General features: G+C 41.0%; 2 protein-coding genes across 3 annotated transcripts; one reads left to right on the top strand and one right to left on the bottom strand.

The window, feature by feature from the left end:
* Nucleotides 1-11: 11 nt before the first annotated feature.
* Nucleotides 12-27,973, bottom strand: LOC109419228 (chromatin target of PRMT1 protein). The gene is made up of 6 exons (XM_019693440.3): nt 27,710-27,973; nt 27,118-27,487; nt 26,885-27,030; nt 9,401-10,000; nt 644-756; nt 12-563 (listed from the first exon to the last, which is right to left on the bottom strand). The coding sequence occupies exons 2-6, from the start codon at nt 27,379-27,381 to the stop codon at nt 421-423; spliced, it is 1,266 nt and encodes a 421-aa protein (XP_019548985.3). The 5' UTR covers nt 27,382-27,487; nt 27,710-27,973; the 3' UTR covers nt 12-420.
* Nucleotides 17,555-23,995, top strand: LOC115261341 (uncharacterized protein K02A2.6-like). Of its 2 annotated transcripts, none has more exons than XM_062859130.1 (2): nt 17,555-20,746; nt 23,002-23,995. In XM_062859130.1, the coding sequence occupies exons 1-2, from the start codon at nt 19,202-19,204 to the stop codon at nt 23,140-23,142; spliced, it is 1,686 nt and encodes a 561-aa protein (XP_062715114.1). In that variant the 5' UTR covers nt 17,555-19,201; the 3' UTR covers nt 23,143-23,995. The 2 variants fall into 2 exon arrangements, with proteins under 2 accessions (XP_062715114.1, XP_062715113.1); XM_062859129.1 differs by having other exon boundaries at nt 17,584-20,471; nt 20,529-23,995.

Genomic DNA, 27,973 nt, shown 5'->3' with positions numbered 1-27,973 from the left:
TGTTATCAGAATTCAGTCATGAAAAAACAAGTTTTATTCCATTTGCGTTTTTTTGTTTGTTTCTCAGATGAACACACCACTCTGAGGTGTGCATACTTTATGTTATGTACAGTCGAAAGTTTATATAATAGATAAATAATAAAAGTACTTCTTAAAAATTCAGTTTCAACGCTTTGTTTTCAAGTATTTGTGTTTTTTGTTAATTTTCCCACATGAAAGGGAAAAGTATTCCTTATTGCCTAAGAGAGTTTCATCATTTTCGTTTTTAGTGATTTAACATACTTTTCATTATTACGATATACAAGTTTGTTTGTAGTGGGTTAGCGCCAAGCAGGCTTGTTGCTTTTGTCACAAACTGCCACATGCCGGCTCGACCCAACGACGTGTTGGTGGGATCCTCCCCGGAAGTCATCCTCTCACCTAAACGGTGCTGTTGATTCCATTCATGTACTCGTCCATTTCCCTGTCCAGCGAGGATTTCGTGTTGGCCATGTACTGATCCAGTTCGTTGTCCAGTTGTTCCTTGCTCATGGCCGGTGCCGACGCCCGCCGTCCTTTGGAAGCTACAAAAAGAGGAGTGGAAAACATCTCACAAGTTAGATATGGATGAACTTTGGCCCGTCGGTGGATTCAAACGAATTACCATTGCGACCACGTTGGGCACTTCGGCCACGATTCTGCGAGGCCGCACGGCCTCGGGAACGCGAACGTCCCCGGCGGCCTGGTCCGGCTCCTTGTGTTGCTGCTCCGCCACGTCTGCAATTAGAACCGAACACGAAACGACGACTTAGGATTGGGCCCTACCGGAGACAGGCGACGTGTTGGGTGCTGGATGCTTAATAGGGATCTTAACAATTTTCGTATATAAACTCTAATGCCACAGTCGAAACCCTTGGGACCTTACGATAGTTAAATCTTACGTCGAGATCTAAATGGTCTTAAAACTCAAAAGTCCTAATCTGAAAAGTTTGGAATTGTTCTAGTCACGAAAGGACGAGGGTTACCATCCGTCCTGATTTAGCAGGACATGTCCTGATTTTGGACTCATTTTGGCCAGAATTTCCTAACAAATCCAAAATTTTAATCATTTTTGAGAAAATGCATGGACTGCATAGAGTTTTTATTAGGTATATGTAAATGGTGGCCCTACGATGGCCTAAAAAATCCGAGGGCCAAAATACTAAATGTACGTTAAGGAGAAACTTCACAATGGCCGACTTGGACCCTTACTCACGTTTTCAAGAGCACCAATCTTAACCATTCGTAAACAAAAGCGCTCGGTTTGGAAAAGCTGCCTCTTTTTGCAAGTGAGCAAAGCCAGGATAAATAAGCGCAGCTTGGTTTGATGCTTTGTTCATCATATTTGTGCCTCTGAAGTTTGTTTGCAAAATTGCAATGGGATTTCTTGATGTTTCACCTTAATACTTGACACTGTTTTAATCCGTTAACGCCCAAGATGTCTCAAAATTTGAACATTCAAAAAAAAAAAGTTATCAAACGTCAAGTAAAATAAATAAACATGATTCCACGAAAAAAATGGCAATCTATTTGTGTAGTTTCGAAAAAAATCTTCAATGCAGGTCCTCAACATCTAATATGTTTTTCAAGTTCAATTCCATCACAACTTTTTTACTATCGGTACAAAAATCCAGGAAGAAATCCCAGAAGGAATTCCTGGAACATTCTCTGAAAGAATCCAGAAGGAATAGGAAGTAAGCAGCTGTGCCTTGGCTAAAGTGCCGGTAGTGGCGCTTTTCTGATAAATGCGGTAAACGTGATAACAGTGTAAACAAGCATAAAAGTTTGCGCTACGGAATCATAGACGGCGCTCTTGTTCCATGTGTTTTTCACATATACAGCGGCGCCGCCTGGCACCTATCCACTCGAAACATCATGCGCAACACGGGTGAAAAATGCCAGTCAGAAAAAAAGAAGTAAACAACTTGAAATTTGTATGGTCATGTAATCAATTCTATGTTACTGCAATGAATCCAGAAGAAACGCGTAGGAATAATGATTTTGTTTCTAATTTGCAACTTTTAGCCCCAAGGCACAAATCGCTGCGATGCGGAACGAGTGCAAGCCAATGATTTGTCCATACAAGAAAAATGATTTTACTTTTAATGTGGTGGCGCCATCTCTGAGAAAAACAAGCTTTGATTTCTTACTATAGTAAGAAATCAAAGCTTGTTTTTCTCAGAGATGGCGCCACCACATTAAAAGTAAAATCATTTTTCTTGTACACTGAAATAAATTTTGTTGTTGTTTCCACCGAATCCATGGTAAAATTAAGAACTGTACCAACAATTTTCAACCGAATGCAAAATTCTGTTAATTGTACTGAAACATTGTCAATATTACCATGCGTGAAGTACCATTGACTAAAAACATTCTTGATGTTACTATTTTGACATTGTATTTTTGACCATGTTTATCTAAGACGCGCAACATTCAAGTCTACATGGTCGAAATTACAATGCCCAAATAGTAGAACCAAGAATGTTTTTAGTCAACAGAAATACATGCATGGTAATATTGACAATGTTTCAGTAAAATTAACAGAATTTTGCATTCGGTTGAAAATTGTTGGTACAGTTCTTAATTCTACCATGGATTCGGTGGAAACGACAACAAAATTTATTTCAGTGTATGGACAAATCGCTGGCTTGCACTTGTTCTGCATCACAACGGTTTGTACCCTGGGGCGAAAATTTGCAAATTAGAAACAAAATCATTCTCCCTACGCGTTTCTTCTGGATTCATTGCAGTAACGGAGAATTGATTACATTACCATACAAATTTCAAGCTGTTTACTTCTTTTTTTCTGACTGGCATTTTCCACCCGTGCTGAGCATGATGTTTCCGAGTGGATAGGTGCAGGCGGCGCCGCTGTATATGTGGAAAACACGTGGAACACGAGCGCCATCTATGATTCCGTAGCGTAAACTTTTCTGCTTGTTTACACTGTTATCATGTTTACCGCATTTATCAGAAAAGCGCCTCTACCGGCACTCTAGCAAAAACGCAGCTGATTGCTTGCCATTCCGAAAGCCGAGAAAACCAAGCCAGAGTATCGAGAATAATCTCTAAAAGAATCCTGTCGTATTTCCTGAAAAAAGTCTCAATAGAAGTCTCTAAGAGAATCTTGGAGAAATTCCTGGAGGAATCCCAGAAGAAATCTAAAAAGAGACTCCGAGCAGAACCCATGAAGGTATCTCTAAACTCTGAAACTCTGATATTGGAAGGAATCGTGAGAAAATCCCAAAAGGCAAACCGGGAAGAATCAATCCAGCAAGAACGCCTGGAGGGCTAAATCAAGGAATTCCTGAAATAATCCAATCCATAGAGAAAGCTGGGAGAAGTCCTTGAAGGAATTCCTAAAAAATCTTGAAGTAACCTCTAAAAGAATATCATAAGGAGTTCCCTTGAAGATCTTTGAGGAATACTTTGAAAAATCCCTTGAAGGAATCCGGGAAAACATCTGTAAAATCTCAGGAGGAATCCCTGAAGAAGTAAAATAGGGAATCGCGCCACTTGGGCGGTGGTTCTATATTCGTCTGTTTTCCACTATAACTCAGTCAAATTTGAACCAATTGGCACAACTTTTGGAATGTGGTGAGATAGGGATAGTATCTACCCGAGTACAACATTTCAAGTCAATTGGTTCAAAACTGACTGAGTTATAGTGGCAAACAGACGAGTATAGAACCACCGCCCAAGTGGCGCGATACCCTACCCAAAGGAACCCCGAGAGCAATTCCCGATGGAGTCTTTAAAAAAAATCAGAAGAGATCCCTATGAGAGTCCTGAGAGGAATCCATGAATACAAGAATAAAAAGCATCCTAGGGGAAAACCGAAGGAATACTGGGACAAATAAAAATGAAAATCACGAGAAATATCTGAAGGAAGCTCTAGAACAATCCAGGAAGAATCCCCATACGAATACCGAAATAAATTGTGAATGAAACACTAATATATGTTGCCTTTACTGGCATTTAGCAAATATGCTGGTACATATGTCATAAATATATAGAAAAACTTGTAATTAGAAGGCACAGAATGTTGCTAATTGACTAATTGAGAGATGAATTTGCGAAAAAATCGCGTTCTAGTGGGATTGGAACCCACGACTCCGTATTCCATAGACCGGCGCTTTAACCAACTAAGCCACAGAACAGATGATTCTGTGGAATAGAAAGCCAAACTGAACCCGAGTCCACACCATGAACACTGCTTTTTCACAAACCATCTCTCTTTCGGCTTGGATGCCAATCCACCACAAATTCACGTTTATGCCAACTAACTACAAGTGAGAGCGAATTGTTTATGAGACTATAAGGAATCCATGGTGAAATTTCTAGACAAATCCCGGAATAATTTCCGGAAGGAATCTCATGGGAAATCAATAAAAGAATGGTCTCAAAAATTCCCTAAATCTCTTAAGAGAATTCATGAAATAATTCAGGAGAAATCCTTAAATGTAAAAGAACAAAATAATGTTGGAAAGAATCCCGGCAGGAATCCTAGAAAGAATGTCACAACTAATCCTAGGAAAAAATCGCGTGCGTGGGAAAGTGTGCTGATTTATTGGCATCGCTATAGTAGTTCTATCTGGAATTCCATCCACTGAACTCATTACCTCATTCAAAGAATAATAGACAACCGAGCGTACCGAGTTAAATCTGTTGTTGAGAGTTCAGTAAAATGATGGAAAAATACCGAGCTGATCTTAGTGTGCAGGCTCCTCCAGGAGTTTTAACTGGGATTCCGAGGGAGTTTACCTATGAGATTGTTTTGAGGGATTTTTTAGGGCGTCATCAGAAGTCCACCTTCCAGATTTTTTCTGATACTCCTAAACTGGTAGCTGCAGAGATTCCTTCCGGGGTTTCTTAAGGAATTCTTTCTGAGATTACTCCAGAAATTCATCTCTTCAGATTCTCTCAGGTGTTCCCTTATGGGCTCTTTCCATTGTTCTTCCTGGGATTATACCAGGAGTTTCTTCTGGGATCTTTCTAGGAGTTTCACGAGAGATTTCTTCCAAAGTTCCTCCACAAATTTTTTCATGGATTTTTTTTATCTGTTTTAACGAGATTTTTAGCCCTAGGCTAGTTCATCTCGGGGCCCACGCTTTACTTCCCTTCCGAAGGAAGAACTCACATTTTGTGAGTTTGTCGGGAGTGAGATTCGATCCCAGGTCCTCGGCGTGATAGTCACGTGCTTTAACCATCACACCAGGTCCGCTCCACTTCATGGAATTTATTCCGGGATTCCCTCAGGAACTCCTTCGAAAATTCTTGCAGGGATTTCTTCCGGGATCCGCCCAGGAATCTGCAATCCCTTTGGCAACTTCCTAAAGGATCTATTCAGGAACTGCTTCCGAGATTGCTTCAAGCAATCCTTCCTGGATTCCTTCAGGATTTCCTTCCAGGATTCCTACGGGAAGCACTTCCGAGATTCCTCCAGAAGCTCCTGTCGAAACTCTTCTAGAAACTTCTTTAGGGATTATTTCTTCAGGAATTCTTCTAGGTTCCCTCCAAAATATCTTCTGAGATTACTCCAGCAATTTTTCCTTGGATTTCATCAGCCATTGTTCCCCTGGTTTCTACAGAAATTTCAAGATAACTTTTGGAGTTTCTTCTGTGATTCCTCAAGGACACACAAAAAAAATCCTCAGGCAGCTCCATCTGAAATTCTTGTTGGGGTTTCTTCAGAAATTCCCTCTGGGATTCTTTTTGGGATTCCTTCTTGTACTTCATGGGATTTCTCCAGCAGTTTTGGGAATCCTCGAGGAATTGTTTCCTAGATTTCTTCCGGGATTCCTTCCAAGATTCCTCCAGGAATTGCTTCTGATATTCTTTTTTTATGTTCATATGTTATTTCTGGGATTTCCAGAAATTCTTGGAAAATGGAATATCGGAAGGGACAATTGGAGGAAATCTAGAAGGAACTCCAGTGGCAACTTCTAACAAAGCTGATGGAGGGATTCTTTAAGAAAGTGAAATTATTGTAGGAACTTCATAAGTAATTCCATACAGAATGTCACAAACAAAAACTCCTGAAGTGTGTTCATCCCAGGAATATCTGGGAGAATTACAGAATAATTTTGCGGAAAATATTACAGAAATAACGAAAGAAAATCGTGGAGGAATCCAGAAAAACGTTCGTAGAAAAATCCTGAATGGAGTTCCTGAAAAAATCTGGAAGCAGTTTCTAGAAGAATCCCTAAGGAATCCAGTAAGAAGTTTTTGGAGGAATTCCGGAAGAAGTTCCCGAAATGATACCCCTAGAAGTTCAGGACGGAATGCTGACAGAGATTCTTGAAGAAATTTCAAAAAGAAATCCCCTTGGGAATCTCGTAAGAAATTCTCGGAGGAATCCCGGAAGAAAGTTCTCGGAAAAAATACCGAGCGTAGTTTTTAAACGATTCCCAGAAAGAGTTGCCCAAAGAATCCTGCAAGAAATTCTTAGAGGAATCCAGGAAGAAGTTCATGAATAAGAAGAATGCAGGAGGAATCGGATCCTGAAAGAATCCCAGAAGAAGTTACTGGAGGAATCCCGAAAGTGGTAGATGGAGGAATCTCTGAAGGAGTTCCCTTAGGAATCCTGGATGGAATTCTCGGTAGAATCCCGGAAGGAAGGAAAGGAGAAGTCCCTGAAGGCATTCCAACAGGGATCCCTGCAGGAATTTTGGAAGGAATTCTAGAGGAACAACGGAATGTATTCCTGAAAAAAAAAACACGTCTGGAGGAATCCCGGAAATCTCTGGTAAAAGTACTGAGAGGATCCCAGAAGGAACTCCTGATGCAATCTCAGAAGAAAACTCTTGGGAACCCCAGAAAGAACTTTGGAAGAAACCCGTACGGGAACACCTGGGATAATATTAGGAGGAATTTCTGGAGGAATTTCTTAAAAAATCCCAGAAGAAATCTCTGGAGGAACCCCAGATATAAATCCTGGATGGGTCCAACAGGGAACCTCCGATGGAACCCCAAAAAAAGCACTCAAAATAATCTCGCTGGGAATCCCAAAGAAAATTCCTGAAGGAGGCCTGGAAAAAGTTTGTGGAGAAACCGTTCCGCCGTTCTTGGACGAATTTCAGAAGATGCTTCTGGAGGGATACTACCAGCAAGTCACGGATCAGCACACTTTTCCACGGAGCTGACGATTTTTTTTAAGTTTGGAATGTATACGACAAGTCCATTAAACGTCAAATACTTAGCAACACAACAAAACTTGATAATACGGTCAAATTTAGGGTGGCTCATATTGCCCCTACTACCCCTAAGTGTTTCGGTGACAATCTTAAAAATTGTAAAGGTTGGTAAAACTTAAGTATAAAATGTTTCTCTTAAAAAGGGGCAATGAATTTGTGTTTCAAAAAAAAAAGGCATTTTATGACACAGACTATTATATTAATTATATTAATCTGGTATGTCTCTATAACAATTTTTGAAAGTGTGTTACTTTTCATTGATAGTCTGTTTCAGTGTTGCGAAAATTCATCTCAATCATTAAATCCCTTCAATCATGTTTGCTTCTAGCAAAGAATAAAAATAGAAAGAATGCGCTCTCTTGCCTTTTTCTATGTAAACGTCAAGCGACAAGACAAATGGCGCTCTCCAAGCGTTTCACTAACAGTGTTCGTAATTTGTCATAAAAGAAGGTGATGTGCGTGTGTTTTGGTATCCGCATACAATCAGTAACGCACACTACCGCATGAAGGTTGAACTTTCATCCGCAGATAGCGCTGCGGTAGTGTTCCCGCGAGCATCCACGGAGTGGACATTCTTGATATTCTAATTCTTTGCTTCTAGGTAATCATTTCTCAAACGCTTCCAGTACATCAGAGCACCCATAAAAAGACAAGCGATTTCTTGTTAATTAAATAAACTGTCACTGAAAAGACTAGTTAACACTGAGGAAGTCCACCAGAAATTCGCATAGAGATTCCTTCAAGAATAGATTAGATACTTTCATCGGACGATATACGAACACAAAAGCAATGTTGGTAAACACTCAAATTCTCAAACCTCATGGTTGAGATGTTTCACATGCGATTCTTGACTCGCCAAACTTATTGCCGAAAAAAACATGCATGAGTTTACTCGTGGTTTTACTCATTGCTTTATGTTTTGATGTTCTTATTATTTACATCGAAGTTTTTAGGATTGTAGATATTATAGAAAAGGATTAAATCTTGAATACAGCAATGATGAATGCCATTAAAAATTGATTTGGATTCGGTTTTACATGGGAACCAGATTTGGCATGAAAATTTGACGCACGAGACAATTTATTCAGGATCGCGCGCGTGTTTACTAACACTGAGCAAAAGCACAAATTTGGCAAAGAAGTTCCCCCGTTATGACGCGATTGCTACACCCTAGCATCCCCGAACACTGCCGATAGTTTAGGCCCAATCCTAAAAAAAAGTCGTTCTTCCCTCTTAGTCGACATTCGATGATTCAAGCTACAAAAAGAAACATTAGTAATTATAACGATTCGAATCAGAAACCATGATACCCGGAGGGCGAAGATAAACATATAACCCCCCTATTCTTTGTTACCATAATCATTCCGCACGCAGGGCCGGTCACCGTCAACGGACCATCGCCACCGAGAAGAGGATGTTGACCATCTATCCACGTGTTGCCCGTCGGGAAACGAACGAACCTGCGGTCCTAGTGCCGCAACACAGGACACCGATGATGCCCAGCAGCTGCTGCAACTACAAGAAAATCGCTCGTCTGACGAGCTTGGACTTGGACTTGTTCTTGTTGTGTGTGGAAGGGAGTTTCGCACAGAACGCGGCTCACTAATAAACAAGAGTATTGTCTGTCTTTTGGGCGAGAATCAAGATATAGGATAGAACCAAATGACCTAGGATGACACGGAGCTGATTGTGCTGGCCAGGTGCGGAAGTTTCTTGGAACGGTGCCAGGCAAATCCCAGCCGTCGCCAGTACGATTGATTAGAAGAATTTTGCACTTGTCTTCGGTAACGAGCACTGATATGTGGAAAGTTATTCAAAGTTAAGTTCCTGTGATTCTGGCCGTTGGCTCGAGGATGGTTTTTACGGTATGGCTTCTGAGCATTGGCGACCGGTTGAATCGTCCATTTGCCTGCACAGTGTTGGATAAGCGCACCACTTCTTGCATCCTGTGTCTTCCTGTTCCTTATATTCGAACATCCACCACGGAACGGATCTTAAGAGTAAAGCTGAAGAATCAGCATGACTTCAAAGAGCGCTGACTTCCGGCATCATAGATGCCGCCATGAGCTGATTCTACTCGACTACTTCCACATGTGTAGATGACATGACGGTCCGTCGCTTTTCAACGTCTATTCAAGAATATTCCATCCCTTCCATAATGTACAACAATTCCATCGGATTATTACCTCTGCAGGGTACGTCCGGGTCTACCGCCGCCGCCACCGGTACCATTCTGGCCGGTTCCTGCTGGTCCTCGCCGTTGGCCACGCTTGGCAACACGTCCGCGTCCTCCGCGGGTGCCCAGCGGTCGATTGGTACGGTTTCCACCGAGGCGGCCATTGACGCTTCCGGAGCGCAAATTCGTTCGTGAGGCGGATCGAGACAATGCGGCCGGTGCCCGTCCGCGGCCACGACGGACATTGGAGCGTCCTCGGATGCGGCCTCCTGTGGCTCCTGCTCGGCCTAGGCGGCTTTCGATATTGTTGTTGTTGTTGTTGTTATTAAAGCCATTGCCAAAACCATTGAGACCGGCACTGCGAGATCTGGCCCGGGGGAGATTTCCCCGGGATCGGGAGCGAGGCAGACGGGCACGCGATCGGGAACGGGAACGAGATCGTCCACGATATGGAGACTGTCGGGCGGATAGGTTGGCGGATGAATTGGTGCGTTGCAACGGGCGACGAGGGCCTCCTCGGGAACGTCCGGCGTTGCCCAGACGGGATGCAATGCTTAGTTGAGAGTTAGACCGACGCAGCGATTGACGTTCGACAAAGTCGGCGTTCATTCTGTAATGAGAAAATGAAAAAAATTATTAGAAAAACAATAAAATATCTTCAGCGTGTTTACTCATAAGACAAAATGAAATTCCCTGAGTTTTACAGGTTTTTCCAGGGGGTAATTTTGAAAGTTTATAATTAACCCTCCTGAGATATTAAGATTTTCGCACCACGATGGCGTAGTGCACGTTCAGCGTGCCTGTCTGGGTCATATTGACCCCAATATCCTACTAGGGTTAAAAATTAGCCCAAATTTTATAAATAAATAAGTAAAAATTCTAAACGAGTATGCTTGAGGTTTTTATCCAATGAATAAATTCTTTAAAATCGCTAAATTCTACCAAGAACATTTCTTGCAAAATCGGTTATTTTTAGACTTTTCAAGAGTTTTGTTGGTTCAATCGCAAAAGTTTGTTTTGAAATTTCCACCGAAAAAGTTCATTCCTCCTGGAAATCTTTCCAAGATTAACGGGATAGCTTTGCAACAGTTTATCTCGGGATTTTTGCAAGATAGGTAGGTATTTGAAGAAGTTGAAGCTCTACCAAGGATTTCTTCCAGCATGTTTCCGGACATTTCTCTTGAACTTCATCCCGGGATTTCTCTTTGTTATTGACACATTCTACCGTGACGTTACAACGATTTGACGCCTTTTCTGTCAGATTTTCCACTATAACTCGTAAATTCGACCATAAACCCTCAAATATTTTTGCATATTCGGATTACTTGTAAAATTTCCAATAAGTATGATCTGTTGAACCGTATGTTTTCATCGGAAAACTATGTTAAAAATAGGAATTAGTAGCGTGACGTTACAACGTTGTCAGAGTCCCAGTCTTTTAGATTGCATAGCGCATTTTTCAAGGTGTTGCTGCTCTTGTATACCACCTGAAATCTGTGATGGTTGAGGGCTCTTGGGATTGGATTAATTAGTTTTGGATAGAAAGGAAGACTAATCCTTTTAACATCCGCCTTTTCCGGCCTCAGTGTCGTGACATTCCTCCTGTGTTTCTTCCTTTCGTGTTTTCTTAAAATTTTATTCACAAACTCCTTTTCGTATCCATTCAACTCAGCAGCTTTGTGGATCCTGTTCTTCTCCTCGACGAAATCATCTCTTTCCATGGGTATATTGTAGAGACGATGGGCCATGGAGTAGAAAGCTGCTTTTTGCTGGTTGGGGTCCGATGTTATGTATCGATCCGTTGAGGTTGATTTTCGATATACATATTCCAAATTTCAGTCTATTATCTTCCCGTCTCGAGATCATCAAGTCGAGGAAGGGTAGTTTACCCTCCACTTCTTGTTCTACCGTAAACTTGATATGTAATTCTATGCTGCGAACCAAACGGAGGAAGGTCCAACTGAAACCCCTTTTTTTGAATCATACACAACTAGTTTATTCAAGCGAAGTCAAATATCTAGGTGTCATACTCGACGCAAAACTGAATTGGAACTCTCATCTCCAATCAGTTGTGCAGAAAGGTCTCAATACACTTTGGGTTTGTTCAAAAACCCTGGGTAAAAGATGGATATATAAAACCATTGTTCGTCCCAGGACTACTTACGCTTCCCTTGTCTGGTGGCCTAAAACTAATGAGGCTGCTGCAAGGGCGAAGCTCAACAAAATCCAACGCACCGCTTGCATAGCGATCACTGGTGCAGTTCGTAGTACACCCACTTTGGCCCTAGACGCAATGCTTCACCTGCCCCGGTTAGATCAATTCATAAAGCTGGAAGCGGAAAAAAGTGCTCTAAGGTTAAAGAGAACAAAAACACTGCTGTCGGGAGACCTTACGGGTCACCTCAGCATATTAAATTAATTTGCCATAAATCCTGCAATAGGAATTTGTAGTGACTGGATGGAAACGGTAGTCAATTATGACTTACCTTACGATGTGTTCATTCCTTCCCGCCAGAAGTGGGAAGGAGGTGGACTCAGATCTATAAATTTCTTCACAGATGGTTCGAAAATGAATAATCTGACAGGCTCCGGAATCTATGGCCCTAGAACAAAAATCTTTGCCCACTTAGGACAGTGGCCCACAGTATTTCAGGCGGAAATATATGCAATACAGTGACGATTCGTTCATTGAGAGCTCGTTAGATGGACTGTCTCGATGGTTGAATGTTCACTGGTTGGGGCAAAACCCAACTAAAAAGCACTGTCAATGTCAAAATAGATGTCAAAACGAGTTTGACGTCTGACCGCAGTCGCATCACAGCTCCTGTATACAGATCGTTTGCACAAGTATGTGAGTGTTCCGTGACGTATTTCTCGTCACTTGCGTGTGTCTAAAGCATTTTGATCAGTTGTCAGTTGCCCCAACGAACGAATACGATTCGCTAATCGGGGAGCAGTCGTGACCCAACCAGCGAATCCGGACTGTATTAGAATGCGTGTTATTATGCCTGAGGAGAAAGTATAGGTTTGCAAAAATATGTATTTTCTCTGACAGCCAAGCGGCACTTAAGTCGCTTAATAACTACACTTGTAACTCAAAGCTAGTGTGGGAATGCATTCTGGCTTTGAAAAACTTATCCATACGCAATTGAGTCTACCTATATTGGATCCCAGGACATACGGGCCTAGAGGGAAACGAGATTGCTGATGGAATGGATCTAATGAAAGGTTCATTGGCCCTGAGCCCTTCTGCGGGATCTCAGACTGCTCTGTAAAAATGGAACTGAACAAATATATGGTCAGTCAAATCACATCAAACTGGAATGCACTTCCCCATACGAGCCAATCCAAAAGGCTCGTAACGATAAACCCCAAGAAAACCCAACAACTATTAGGTCTCAACAAAAGGGATCTCAACATCTACACCGGTCTAATAACTGGACACTGCCCCTGCAGATACCATCTACAAAAGATCGGAGCAATCCAAACCTCAAATTGCCGCTTCTGTGACGAGGAGAGGGAAACATCAGAACACATCCTCTGCAATTGCAGTGCACTCACTCAACGTAGGTTCAAAGTTCTCAACAAGCCCTTTTTAGGGCCTGCTGACATATGAATCTTATCTCCCAAGGACGTGGTTGGCTTCATAAAGCTAGTGTCGCCAGAATGGGGGAGTCACATACTGTAACTCAGGATCTCTATTCATCAATAATAGATGGTCTTGAGTTCAGTCGATACCAAGGTATCTCAGTGACAAATATATTACTGAGATAACTTGCGTACCTCACAGCAAAAGGGTATATCACAATATGTAGTTCTAAAATCTGGACGCAGTGATCTTCACCCGACAAACGAGAGATACTGCGAATTCAGTAGTTCAAGCATCTGGGACAGATACCGCTCTTTGACTACTGCGAAGACGTCGTCAACATAGCGTCTTCAAGCTCTAGGGAAACACCTTTCTTTCTCTAATCCAACTTCGAAGTCACTCAAAAAGAGATTTGCTAGAAGTGGAGAGAGTTTGCTCCCCATGCTGAGGCCGAAAGTCTGCTTGTAGAACTTTTCTCTGAATGAGAAAAAAGTTCTGATTCATACAAACTTCTGCCACCGAAAGATAAGTTTCAATTTGGATTTAGGGCACACACCATCGTTCTAAATGCCTTTGCAGGCTATTCAAGGCGTCATTAACTGGTACGTTTGAGAAAAGCGCAGTTACGTCGAACGATACCAGTACTTCACCTCGCCGTAGTTCGATATCTTTGAGGTGCTCCACCAATTCAACCGAATTACAAACACTTCGTCCATGGGTTCTAGGATGTTCTCTTAATTCTTGAACTAACCAAGCAGCCATTTTCTCGGTAGGGATCGAGACGTTGGAAGAAATCGGCCGCATTCCTACTGGATTCTCGTGAATCTACGGCAAACAGTAGAACGACGCTACCTTTGGGTTGGGCACGTGCAATTTTCGTTCCAGACAGTCTTCACCCACCAAACGCGCTACTTTCTGACGAACGACGTTAGCCTCTTCAATCATCGCATTGAGAGGATCTTTGGGTTTTCCATTCTTGAATCTGCACTCTTCGTATGGACCGCCGTCGATCATGTCAAGAAAATGAGAGTCGTAGTCTGTTTTGTCCATGATCACCACTGCATTTCCTTTATCCGCTCAAGAGTAGACCACAACCCAGATTGATGTGTGGCCATTTGATGAGGATTGGAGACGTCTAGATGGTATGATATCTGCGCAAGCAATATCTTTTCGAGAATTTTTGAGATCGATGGCAGGGCGCTGACTGGAAATCTGTAGGGGCTGTTGGATTACTTGATTTTAGAATCAGTGTTACGACAGCTTTTTTTTCACAGGAAGATGGAATGGTCTTTTCTGCGATGATGGCGTTGAGTATGTGGGTTAGAAACGGCAGTATGAAGGGGCTAAGCATTTTCACGAAGGAGATTGGTAGATGATCGCTTCCAGTAGCATTTGAACTTATCTCGAACATTCTTCTCGCTACTTCCTCTACGCAGGTGGGTTGGAAATTCAATTCTTCGTGAACGTGGACAGGTGCTGCCTTGGGGTCTCCAGTTAGCCTAGTGGTTAAGGCTATGGATCGCCAATCCGGAGACGGCGGGTTCGATTCCCGTTCCGGTCGGGAAAATTTTCTCGACTCCCTGGGCATATCGTATCATTGTACTTGCCTCACAATATACAAATTCATGCAATGGCAGGCAAAGAAAGCCCTTCAATTAATAACTGCGGAAGTGCTCAAAGAACACTAAGTTGAAGCGAGGCAGGCCAAGTCCCAGTGGGGACGTAGAGCCATAAAGAAGAAGAAGAAGAAGAAGAAGGTGCTGCCTCCTGAGTTACTGGAACCGTTGTATTGCGACTATTTGGAAGAGCTAGGTGCCCCTCCGTGAAGAACTTGTTGAGTGGATGGGCGTCGAAACTTTAGGATGGTGCGGTTTTCTTCTCGTTGTTGTGTACTCCTTCCCTACAAAAATTTCTCCAGAGCTGTTTGCCAGGGGAATCAGCAGAGAAGTTTCCGGCGGCGTATTGCTTCTTGGCATAGGTGACTAGGGTCTTTTCGCGATCACGGACACGTTCGTACTCTTTCCACTAATTGCTATTTCTGGTTCGGTTGGTATTACGTACGTATAGCGCGTACGCGAGGTCTCCAACGGCAATAGCTTGTTCGATATCTCGAGTTATCCAAGGTGTGCGTTTATCGCGAACTTTAATAAATCTTTCCGGGGCATGTGCTGGTATGTTAATTCGATTTTCTGATTAACATCGTTTGTTTCGTAGACGTCTTGAAGGTCAATTGCTTGGAAGTCATCTTGTAATCGGACGATATCGATTCCGCGCATATTCCGAACTTTCATCGTTTGGGGTGCGGCTGGGGGAACATGGATGTCTGCAATCAGGTATACAACCTCATGGTCGAAGATGGAGCTTCCGTACTGTGTCTTCGATGTACGGATCGAAGACGAGGAATCAGTAACCAGAAGGTCGATGGTTGTAGCACTTTGCTCGGTTATCCGAGTTGCGGCTGTAGGTAGAGTGGTGAGGTTGAAGAATGAATGGACTCGAGTAATGGCCTCCGCATTGCCGCTGAAATGATTTGCTGCAACGTTAATGTAGTAACCGCCGACCAGTCGAAATCGAATTCTTAAAGGTCAAGCGGAAGTTTTTCATAATGATGTACAAAGTGGAAATTGGATCCATTCAGGTTGTACACTACAACAACACATATGTTGTGGTTGTTGATTTTGCCTTATACTGCGAGGTGTCTTCACCTGGTTCACGAAGAGACCTGATGATTTGGACTGCTTTGATTTCTTTCTAGCCCGGCGCTGCCGTAAGACCTTACTCTGCTACCACGGGAAGGGAATGACGGAAAGTTGTATCCAGGGGCCCGAATTGATCCTATGGGAGATGATGGACGAAGCATGGTTTCCGTTACAGCGAAGAAGTGGTAATGAGAGAGAAAAAGCAAAACTTTGACATCATCAATGTAGCGTTCGAGACTTCGGACGTTAAGGTGCCAGATACGGAGGCTAGAGTTGTTGATTCTAGGCATTTGGTATCAAGTGTTATCGTCTTCTGCTAGAGCATTTTGGATGTAGAAGCGAAAAATGTGTCGGGTTCCACTGCATCGAAGAACACTGAAGAGTTGATCGGCTCCTTCACGTCTGGTCAGCTCGATGGGATGGTCAATGTCTTTCACTTGCGTGTAGCAAGATTATTTGGGGATCAGGATCGAAACTGAGCCATTGCGAACAAATACAGATTGGACCAGCTTCCTATGTTTCAGCCTCACTGCTAGGTTACAGATACATTCCGGATCCTGTGACGGGGAGTACTTCGTTGAGTGTGAACCTGTAGTCTAGTGGCAGTTCAGGAAGGATCTGGCATAGCTTGACGTCGTTATATTTTCTGAAGTACTGGCGGAGAAGTGAATTCCGTGCCTCGCGATCATCGAGGATGACTATGACGGTCCATTTGGAAGCCTTACGTTTAATCGAAAACATTTAACGGTAGGCATGTTGTCAGTTTTCGCATGGAGATTACACTCAGTCGTACGATGAAGATCACCACATTTTACGTATTTTGCTTGCAAATTGCAATGTTGCGTACCCCGTGTCCGCACTGTTGGCATCCAAAACACTGCACCGCATCATTATTCTTCCGAGTGTAGAAAAACGCCAGGAGACGATAACGTTGAGCAGCGATTCGATGTTCTGGAGCGCTTGAATTTTACGGCACCCTTCGGAAATTGCAGCGAGCATGCAGCAATTTCATCGGATCTGGATGCCGATAGCAGTTTGATATTCAGCTTCCACATACTGGATGCCGTACTTTGGGAAACCAGAGAGGACATTGACAGTCCATTGACCAGGCCCAATGGTCAGGGACCTTTTAGTCATCCATGAGTTACGAGTAGGCACGTTAAACAACAGCGGCTGGATTGATGTAGATGTCTTGAAGTTGGAATAATTTGTAGGGAGGGATGATTGCGATAACAGGGTGTCGACTCAATTTTGAAAATCATATTGCCTGACTTTCCCGGACTTTCCAGTCACTTCCACTGAAAATTCCAGGTCATGTAAATCTATGCTTAAAGGTGTCTGCTCATGAAATTAAATTCAATTTTCTGAATTTTCCTGCTTTTTTTCTAAGAGTGGAAAAATAGAAGAAAAAAACAAGTAAACTGCACCAGATTTTTTCCAATAGATTTAAGGTATATTCACAGTATTTCTTCAGAATTCTACCTGATATGCTGTACTGGAAATAACTTTTGACAAGTCCACCAAAAATTCCCTAATTTAGATAAAAGTATTTTAAAAAGACCAGCTTACTTTTTTTAAATAACGCCAAAATTACAACTAGGATATTCGAAAGACATTTCTCCTAGAACATTATTAGGGTGACATCTTAATTTTGTTTATTAGTTAAAACTACTTCAGATGTTCCCAAGCAACACAGATGTTATATAACAGTTACGACAGCGCAAGTTTTGGTTGTATAGAAGTTAATTCGACGTTATTTCAACATTGTGTTAGAATTACGTAAAATAAACTTTTATACAACCAAAACTTGCGCTGCCGTAACTATTATATAACATGTGTGTTGCTTGGGGTTCAGATTTTGTGGCTGCAATTTTGTCGTAAATTTCGCATGTTCATAATGAAAAAAACCTCAAAATAAAATCCGTCAAGCACTCTACAAAAATCCTTCAGCAAGAAATTTATCCAAAAGTTCTGCAATATTATTTCTGATACTAATGAAAAGTACAGCGAGATCTACATGCACTTTAAAATCTTTCCTAATATGTCAAAAACACCTTCATGAATCGCGTAACTTTCCAAGTAAAATTTTCTAAGAGGTCTGTCACAATGCCGACAAACTCACTTAGAACTCCTAGTGTTTTTTCTCGGAAATGCACCACGTTTATGTTGCAAAAATTATGTTCCAAAAATACTTTTAATAGCTCCATCAAGCACTTTCGAAAATTCGTACGGGTTTGCTTGCTAAACTCTCTGATGTCTTTAAGCATTCATTGAAATCGGTAGATGTTTCAATATTCTTCTAAAATAATTTCAAAAACTAGGAATTGCAACACGAATTCCACTTGAAGGACTTTTAGGAAATTGAAAAGGCGCTGTCCATAAACTACGTAGACTTTTTTCAGCCATATCAAAACCCCAACCCACCTTCCCCTTCGAAGACTTTTGTTTATACAAAAATTTTGAAATGTGTATGAAGCCTTGACTTTGGCCAGACCCCCCGTCTCCTCCTAAGAGTCTACGTAGTTTATCGACAAGGCCTGATTCTGTATTCGTTACATAATTATCATCTTGAAATAGCTGAAACTTTTCAAATGCTTTTCAGGAATATAACATGTAAAAGAGAATGTCTTTTCTAAATTTGTAATTTTATTGGGATCTTTGGTAAATTAGTCACTTGATTCTTTCCATATTCTCATAAAAAATTGTTGCGTATTGCGCAATCGATATTTTAAAGATGCACGCGTTCAGTGTTCAGTGTGTTAGAGCGGTTTCCAATACCTCTTCAAGTGAGAGAACTGAGAGAAAAGAGAATGAAATAAAATAGGATCAGATTGATCTGTGACTCCAACGAGAATAGTTGTGTTTTTCTTCAATTTGATCAAATGAACGAAGTTCCCAATTAAAGTATAATTTATTTAAATTGTTAAAATATAACAGCTGGCGACGAAGGTAAATTGGATTGAGTAGTGTCAAACGGAATATTTCTTGTAGCAAAGAAAATTCTAGTGTGACTGGTGTAAAGTTTGCAGAGTAGTGAAAACTTGTGCGTAGATGGTGTGCTAGTGTTGAACATTCAGTTTGAATAAAAGCAGCCATTGAAGTAGAAAAGCTAAAGAAACATTAAAAAAAATATATATATTTTTCGATTTATAAAAAGCTAAAAAGTGGTTATTTTGTCTAACGTGCAGTGGTCATCTTTTGTTCTTTTCATCGTTTACAGTTGCAATTACAGTGACCGCCATAGCAATTGTATCTGCTGTGGAACAAATTCACAATTGAACATTGTGAAAAGAACAAAGAAATCTGGCGCCTTGTTGCTGGTCATCTAACGTGAGCTACGCACAGTGAGAATAGTGAGGCGGAATTAGCGGCGAGAATTCACCGTGAGTAGTGAGCTGCGTTGCGAGAAAGGCCGTCGGCTGTGTCTCATCTCATTCATCACTCAAAGGTCTACGACTGTGTGAGTGCATCTGCATCAACCGTAAGTTTTTTTCCTAGTGTTATTGCAAAAACATAAAACAATATGCCGTCGTTTGGTACTCTGGATCACTACGTAAAAGGCTCTTCTTTCACTAACTACATGGAGCGACTGGAACACCTGAGCTCGTTTAATGGTTGGACAGAGGCAAATAAAAAATCTGTTCTTATTGCACTTACTGGTCCAGTGGTGTATGATGAGTTGAAACTTATTTTCCCCACTGTAGAGTTAGCAACACTCAATTATGCTGACATGGTGAAGAAATTGAAAGAGCGGTTTGATAAAGTGGATCCTGACATGATGCAACGGTTTCATTTCTATAACAGGTTTCAAAAAGGTGATGAATCTGCTGAGAGTTTTATTTTATCAGTAAAATTGCAAGCAGAGCTGTGTAATTTCCAACAGTTCAAAGAAACAGCCATCAGGGATCGTCTAATTATGGGAATGCTTGACAAGGAACTACAGAAGTCATTATTAATGTCTGAGGAGTTAACGCTAGCAGTGATCGAAAAGAAATTATTGAGTAGTGAAGTGGCTAACAAGCAGACAAGAGCGATGACTGGTGAACTGAAAACCGACCAAGTGCATTCTGTTAAAAGTAGATTAGGCGATAAAGTCGGTGAGAGTAGTCGTGAATACCGCAGTCGTTATGATAATCAGTACGGTAGCCGAAATTTTAACAGGAATGATAAACGTGTTAGTTTTCGAGCAAGATCGCCATCCGGTCACAGGGCTCGCCGATCGTACGCGAACGCAGTATGCAATTATTGTAAAAAGAAGGGTCATCTCAGGCGTGATTGTTACAGTTATCAGAACAGGTACTCAGTGCGATTTGTGAAAGAGAATGATGACAAAGACACTAGTTATGACTTCAAACGGTCAGCAGGACGTGAAAGCTCGGATGAAGAAACGGACGGTATGGAGTGTTTAATGATATCGGCGGTAAAAATGATTAATGAACCTTGTATGATAACAGCAAAAGTGCAAAATCGTTCGATGCGAATGGAAATAGATTCGGGGTCAGCTGTGTCGGTTATAGGTCAGGCTGATTATAAGAAATTGTTCTGCGGTGTTCCAATGGTTCGATCTAGTAGGCACTTGGTAGTTGTTGATGGTGCTCGCCTAAGAATACTTGGTGAGATTTTGGTGCAGGTTGAATTGAATGGTGTCGTGGATGAGCAAAAGTTAATTGTCTTAGAGTGTAGCAACAGCTTTGTTCCATTGATAGGCAGGTCTTGGTTGGATCGTTTCTATCCAGGCTGGAGGTCTGGTTTTACAAATGCGACGATGATCAATAATTTGGCTCAAGATAAAGGTATAGAAGGAATAGTTAACGGTTTGAAAACTAAATACAGTAAAATTTTTGATAAAGACTTTTCAGAGCCGGTTGTTGGATATGAAGGTGACCTGGTTTTGAAAAGCGACCAACCGATTTTTAAGAAGGCCTATACTGTACCGTACAAGCTAAAGGAGAAAATGGAAAAACACTTGGAAATGCTCGAACAACAGAAAGTGATAACACCTATAAAGGCTAGCGAGTGGGCGTCACCTGTGATAGTGGTAGTGAAGAAGGATCAGGATATCCGAATGGTAATAGACTGTAAGGTATCAATTAACAAAGCAATAGTGCCTAATACGTATCCACTACCACTAGCACAGGATATATTCGCCTCCCTAGCAGGCTGTAAGGTTTTCTGCTGTCTTGATCTGGCTGGTGCTTATACACAGGTTAAACTATCGAAGAGATCCAGAAAGTTTACTGTTATAAATACGATGAAAGGGTTGTATACATACAACAGGCTTCCGCAGGGTGCTTCGAGCTCTGCGGCAATTTTCCAACAGATCATGGATCAGATACTGCACGGTTTGAAAAATGTTAGTTGCTATTTAGACGACGTCTTAATAGCTGGAGAAACAATAGAAGAGTGTGCTAAAACTTTGGAATTGGTTCTCGACCGGCTAGCAAAAGCAAATGTGAAAGTTAATTTCAAAAAGTGCAAATTTTTTGTAACTAGACTGCCGTACTTGGGACATCTGTTAACTGACAAAGGTCTTTTGCCGTCTCCAGAAAAAGTTTCGACGATTAGCCAAGCCAAAGCACCTACAAATGTTACGGAGTTAAGAGCTTTCCTTGGTTTGGTCAATTTTTATAACAAATTTTTACCAAATGTTTCGACAAAGCTAAGGAGTCTTTACGCTTTGTTGTCCAACGATACAAAATTTGAATGGACTGAGGAATGTGAGGAAGCTTTTCGATTTTCCAAAACGGCTTTGTTAAACGCAGATATGCTTGAGTATTACGATCCACAAAAACCACTCATAGTAGTTTCAGATGCTAGTTCATATGGATTGGGGGGGGTGTTAGCCCATGAAGTTGATGGTTTAGAAAAGCCCATATGCTTTACTTCATTTTCATTGAATTCTGCTCAAAAACGATACCCCATTCTTCATTTGGAAGCATTGGCACTAGTTTGCACGGTGAAGAAATTTCACAAATTTCTTTTTGGCCAAACATTCAAGGTGTATACTGACCACAAACCTTTGGTAGGTATATTTGGCAAAACGGGCACCAATTCATTGTTTGTGACTAGGATCCAAAGATATACTATGGAGTTGTCTATTTATGATTTTGTAATTGAATACAGAGCATCTGTGAACATGGGTAACGCTGACTTTTGCTCACGTTTTCCGTTAGAACAGTCAGTACCAAAAAGCTTGGATATTGGAAATATAAACAGTTTGAACCTTTCAAGCACATTTCCTCTAGATTATGCCTTGATAGCCAAAGAATCTTCGACGGATTCTTGTTTGGCAGAAGTGATAAAATTTGTTGAAAATGATTGGCCGGAAAATCTACAGGGTTCGTTTAAAGATTTTGCTTCTTTGAGAACTGATCTTGAAGTGGTTCAAAATTGCCTTCTTTACCAAGACAGAGTTGTTATACCTACATCATTGAAAAATGGTATACTTAAGCTTCTGCATGCCAATCACATTGGCATAACAAAAATGAAGCATTTGGCACGACAAACGGTGTTTTGGCCTGGATTATCAACCGACATAGAGCATTTCGTGAAATCTTGCGAGGCATGTATAAAAATGGGTATAGTTCCAGCAAAACCACCTCATAGTAAATGGATACCAACGACCAGACCTTTCAGTCGTATCCATGCTGATTTTTTCTATTTTGAAGGTAAAACCTTCCTGTTGGTTGTAGACAGTCACTCAAAGTGGGTGGAAATAGAAGTAATGTTGCATGGTACAGATGCAAAACGGGTTAATAATTCGCTTGCATCCCTTTTTACTAGATTTGGGTTACCTGATGTGATGGTTACGGATGGAGGACCACCTTTTAACTCTAGAGAATTTACATCTTTCCTACAGAAACATGGAGTAAAAGTTATGAAAAGTCCTCCTTATAATCCCACTAGTAATGGGCAAGCGGAACGCTTAGTTAGAGTAGTTAAAGATGTTTTCAAAAAGTACCTATTAGATCCTGAAATGAGGGAATTAGATTTGAAGAGTAAAATCAACTTTTTCCTAATTAATTATCGCAATCAAATAGCAAACAAAGATGGACTTCCTCCATCGCACAAAGTGTTATCGTACAGGCCCAAGATTTTACTCGACTTAATTCACCCAAATAAGCAATATGGCAAGTTTTTGGACGAACCTAACACTACACAAATTGATGTAAAACTCCCTGAGAAACCAGACCCATTTTTAAAGCTAGTGGTAGGGGATACTGTTTATTATAAAAACTACAGAAAAACCGATCCTGAAAGATGGATTGAGGCGAGATTTGTCAAACAAATTTCTAATAACACGTTTGAAATCTCCCTCCACAGGACAACCATCATGGCTCACAGGAGTCAGTTGAAGCTACCCCACTCGAGAAGCCAAAGTTCGAAATTGGCACTACCAGAAGTGCAGAGAAGGAAGCGCAGTTACCCGAATCCAGACGACATGGAATTCCAGGGCTGGTCTGAGCCTGAGGAAGAACCATTTCTAGGGTTTCCCGAACAAGTATTGGACGACAGATACGGCCACAGTTCCAAACAGTCGAAGCGACCGAAATTAGACGACGGTGTGATCATGACCAGAAGCCGAGCGAAGAGACAGAATAGTGGATTAAACTAAATGAATTATTCTGAACGTAATATTTGCATGAAGTGCTTTCAGATCTAGCAATTAAGTAAAAAAAAAAAAGAATTCGAGTACTTAAAAAGAATTGTCTGAATTGTTTAAATCATTAAGCTTTACTGAATATGATAAGTTAAGTGTTAAGTTCACAAAAGTTCTATAGAGGGAAGGACTGTTGCGTATTGCGCAATCGATATTTTAAAGATGCACGCGTTCAGTGTTCAGTGTGTTAGAGCGGTTTCCAATACCTCTTCAAGTGAGAGAACTGAGAGAAAAGAGAATGAAATAAAATAGGATCAGATTGATCTGTGACTCCAACGAGAATAGTTGTGTTTTTCTTCAATTTGATCAAATGAACGAAGTTCCCAATTAAAGTATAATTTATTTAAATTGTTAAAATATAACAAAAATCTCGATGGTTTCTTTACTGTAGACTTAGATCTATGAAGGACTTCTTGCAGAAGGCAAGACTCAGTTTTTTTTTTCAGAATTTGACCCACATAGGTATTTTTATCAAACAATTAAACCTGCATATAATCTGGTACGCATCATAGATTATATCGGATGTATTCGTGAGTTATCAACACAGATATTTTGCCGTACCAAGAAACATTTCAAAAGTTCACCCAATTTTTAAATTTACGTAAATTTAAATAGTGGTCTGTTCGAGAACACGGTAGAAAACTATTATGAATCTTGTTTCACGATGTCACCAAATAATGTCACGAGTAATCTGAAAAAATAATCATTTGAATCCTGTGAGGACTATGCAGGAGATTAAAGATGGCGTTTGGATACAAAATAAAACTTGTGAAAATTTGTGAAAGACATGCGAAAAGTCTGGTAAGGAAAGTTTGCTAAATAGTTTAGAAAATTCACTGAAAATTGTATTTGAGTTTCGTAAAAGAAGACTACTTCAAGGACCTGGGTAAAATAATTTAGATTTTTTTAGGGTTTAGATATCACCATGAGTTAAAAATGTATTAAAATGGTGTGAAGTAACTTGGGTATCCAGTTCTCCAGTGCATAAGGTTTTAATTGCTTTTAGATGTGCTTAAAGAACACTAAGTTGAAGAGGCAGACCAAGCTCTACTGGGAGCGTAGATGTAGAATGCATCAGACGAAATATTACGCAATCATCTCGGGAAAATTTTCCTGGAATTATTGCTCAAGTTTCAACAAAGATATCTCCAGAAAATAATAAAAATCACTAGTTAAAGCTATGTTCACTTAGAATCCGGAATCATGTCACATTTTCTAGTGGCGCTCTCAATGAACATAATCATCATTCTTTTGCAGCACTCTGATCATACACTAATCCTCTTTAAATGGTGAAAATTTCATCGTTTTTTTTGCAACGAGTGAAAAGTTATTTCAGATTGAAGACAAGAGGAGGAAAAAAATCTTGCACAAACACGTTGAAAATTTAGCGTGGTCAGGTACGACAGTCGCGAAAAATGTTAATATCGTCAAAACCATTATGTGATATGTGCACAGATGTTGTTAACCATGGCATAAGGAAGTGTCCTCGGAAGAAAAAAGCTTGGGTTCATTGATAAATCTGCTTTGAATTTGAAGATTTGGCAAGAAGTTCGAACTCTGGGCATGGTTTTTTCGCAACAAGATGATGAGAACCAATCCATACAAGGATGACAGCCTCAAGAATCTCGTGCTGCTTTTCAAAAACGCACACAAGGGATATGTAGAGGTTTTACCTATTTTGATGAGCTGCCATGACAGCCGGAGACGTTCAGTGGTATCGTCACAGATGGGTAGTGTTTATCAACGAAAAAACACTCAAATTTCGCGTTTTCTCAATTCACTGAATTGCCCCTCATTTCGCAATAAAAAAAAAGTTTGGCAATTTTTCTTCGGAATCCTAGTCAGACTAGTCAAGGCACTCAGGACACTGCATAGATGACCTGATTGTTGAACAAACATGCGGAAGGGGTTGTTGCTAACATTTACCACCGTTGTGCAGATTTTTAGAGAGGTCAACACTGAAAAAGTGAGAAAATGTGTGAAAAATAAAAATAAATAATTTCAATGATATTTTTCCATGAAAGTACAATAAATAACCTTTGTTTTGAGGGCTTCACCTTTTATGTTTGTTATTACATCCTTAAGATATACGTGATTTTGTCATTCCGGATTCTAAATGAACATAGCTTTAGTGGTCTGAACAACAAACTTCTGGGCATGGCAAGACTTTACCCACCAATAAATTCATCAGAAACCCATCTGGCATCTCAGAACAATATCACCAAAGAATGGACCAAAAATTCGCCCAACATTACATTGAGTATAGTGTCATGTACTTTTAATTTTTAGCTTATTAACCGGACTTTTAATTTTGTTATGAAATAAGGCTTCATGATAAAATTCAGAATAGCATTACGTTAACTGAATGCTACAAACATCAGGATGAAGTTAATACATTGATTTGATCGTAAATCAGAATCATAGACGTTACAGTTTAAATAAACAATTTAGTAAGTTTTTCAAATTCCGTAACTTGTTGTATAACTCGAATACATCCTTTTATGACTATCGTGAAAAATTTTCCCTGACCATCAACAAAATTCCCTGACTTTCCCTGATTTTCCAGGTCCAAAAATAAATTCCAGGTTTTTCCAGGTAGTCGACACCCTGGATAAGGAATCGGTCGATAATCGAAATTACCGGAGTTTCTCCGGTTCCGTTGAGGATCTTCAGGCAGTGAACTCCTTGCCTACACGGAGAAAAAATAGTGTATGTAGTATGAAACAACATATAGGTTTGTTGAATTTCAAGCCAAATAATCAATAGTTTTAGTTAATTGCCGGTCTTATGTGAAAATCTCAAGAATGTATTATATACCCAGGAAATCGAGAAAATTTTAAGAATAGATCCCGTCGTCTACGAATTAGCGAGCCTTATCCGCTAGGCTCTGACGAGCCATTTGGCATGGTTGCGACAATCCAAGGTATCAATGAGTAGTACATATCAGCTCAAAGCTATGCTCCATTTTGTTTCTCTGAAACATATCGAGAATATCAAATGCCTATATTGCAACGCTGCTGTGTGCAGCATAGTTGTCCCATGTTAATAGGGATTCCCATAGAACATGGGACAACTATGCTGCACACGCCAGAACAATTCATGAAAATGTTTTTTTTTTCTTCGAATGAATGAATTATGTCACCTATAAAAAACCCTCCACCCCAATGTTTTTGCCCTACTTCTATTTCCTACTATCACCCCATATATTCCGCTGCTAGTCACGAAAACAAAACCATCCTGACAACCGTCAATCCGCGTGGTTTATTTTGCTTTTCCATCTGATTTATGGCTTGGAAACAAATAAAATAGTTAGGTTGATCGATTACAAAAGTGTCTGTTTAGCAACTATGTTTCAGAGGAGCCTATGACAAACGGCGACCACTGTCTTTTCGAATGCTAAGAGCCACCCCTCAGTTGGGAGGGAGTGCCTTCAGTTTATTATATCCTTGAGGAGCAGAATGCCAACAGCTACTCATTTGACGTTCCAATCTTATCCTCTGCAAAGGATCCCCACTCACTTACGGTATCACTAGCATCAGTACTTACGTAGCAATGTCTGAGAAGCTGTTCGATCGCTGCAGCCGTCGGGAACCTCCCGCCAGGGACAATGTGTTGCCCGCCGCTCGTCTCAGTTGAGTACGCGATGCCAAACTGGTCCGATTAAGTCTCTGCCGGCCGGAACGGATCGTTTTCTGGAAAAAGACCAACACACAAAAACGTCATCATCGCACTCTTTTAGAAGATGATGTCATTGACCTCTGCCCTATGATCACACTTACGTTTCTCAAACGTAGAGCCGCGGCCTGTGACTGTCCAAGGTGGCGCCGATCCAGCTGGTTGACAAGCTGCCGATTGGCGTACGAGTTCCGAGATGCAAATGAATCCACCGAATTTGAACGTTTCCGCAAAATACCACCGTTGTTCCGTTCGCGACCAGCGGCCGGCTTGTCCAGGGGGCTCATTTTGGACATAATTGTGAACCGGTCGTTCAGCGAAACGCCAGTCGATCCGTTGAAGTGAATCTTGTTGATCGCACTCATCATGGTTCCGGTCCGAATCTGTCAGCTGCGGAAAATCCGCTTTCCGTCGTCCAACAAGTCGGGCTTGCTGCGATCCGACACAAAACAATCAATTCAAAGATGGCGGAATCTGAAAATAGACCGCAAAATACGGATTTATTATTATGCCTCAGATCGGTAGGTAGGCAAGAAAATCTCCACCGTAAGGTGCTTTCATCCATCAGCAAAGTCTGATTCACCAAAATCTATTTATGGAACTCAAGTTTTCCGGGCAAAAGGAATGAAACTCAACCACCCATTGTTTTGGCAGCCTCCATCTTTTCTCCCGTGTTACGAAATGCAAATTACTCACCTTTTCACGAATTGCGTTGTCGGAAGCACTTAGTTCGCCGCTCAAAACTATGCAAGTTCAAAACTTAATTCTATACTTCCGGTAAATCTTAGCACTTTTTACGAATTCAAAACTTCCTTTTTAGGTAGAATCAATCACCTTTCTCCCACACGCGGCACGCTTTTTCACTTTTTTTCGATGCTGAAGCGAAGAATACAAACTTCGAAGCGAAGAGCAACAACCACGTCCGTTCTTGTTGCCGTTCGGGAACTTTTTGGTCGGGGA

The sequence above is a fragment of the Aedes albopictus genome, chromosome 3, assembly GCF_035046485.1.
Source record: "Aedes albopictus strain Foshan chromosome 3, AalbF5, whole genome shotgun sequence".
Taxonomy (NCBI): domain Eukaryota; kingdom Metazoa; phylum Arthropoda; class Insecta; order Diptera; family Culicidae; genus Aedes; species Aedes albopictus.
This window is presented reverse-complemented; position numbering and strand designations above follow the sequence as displayed.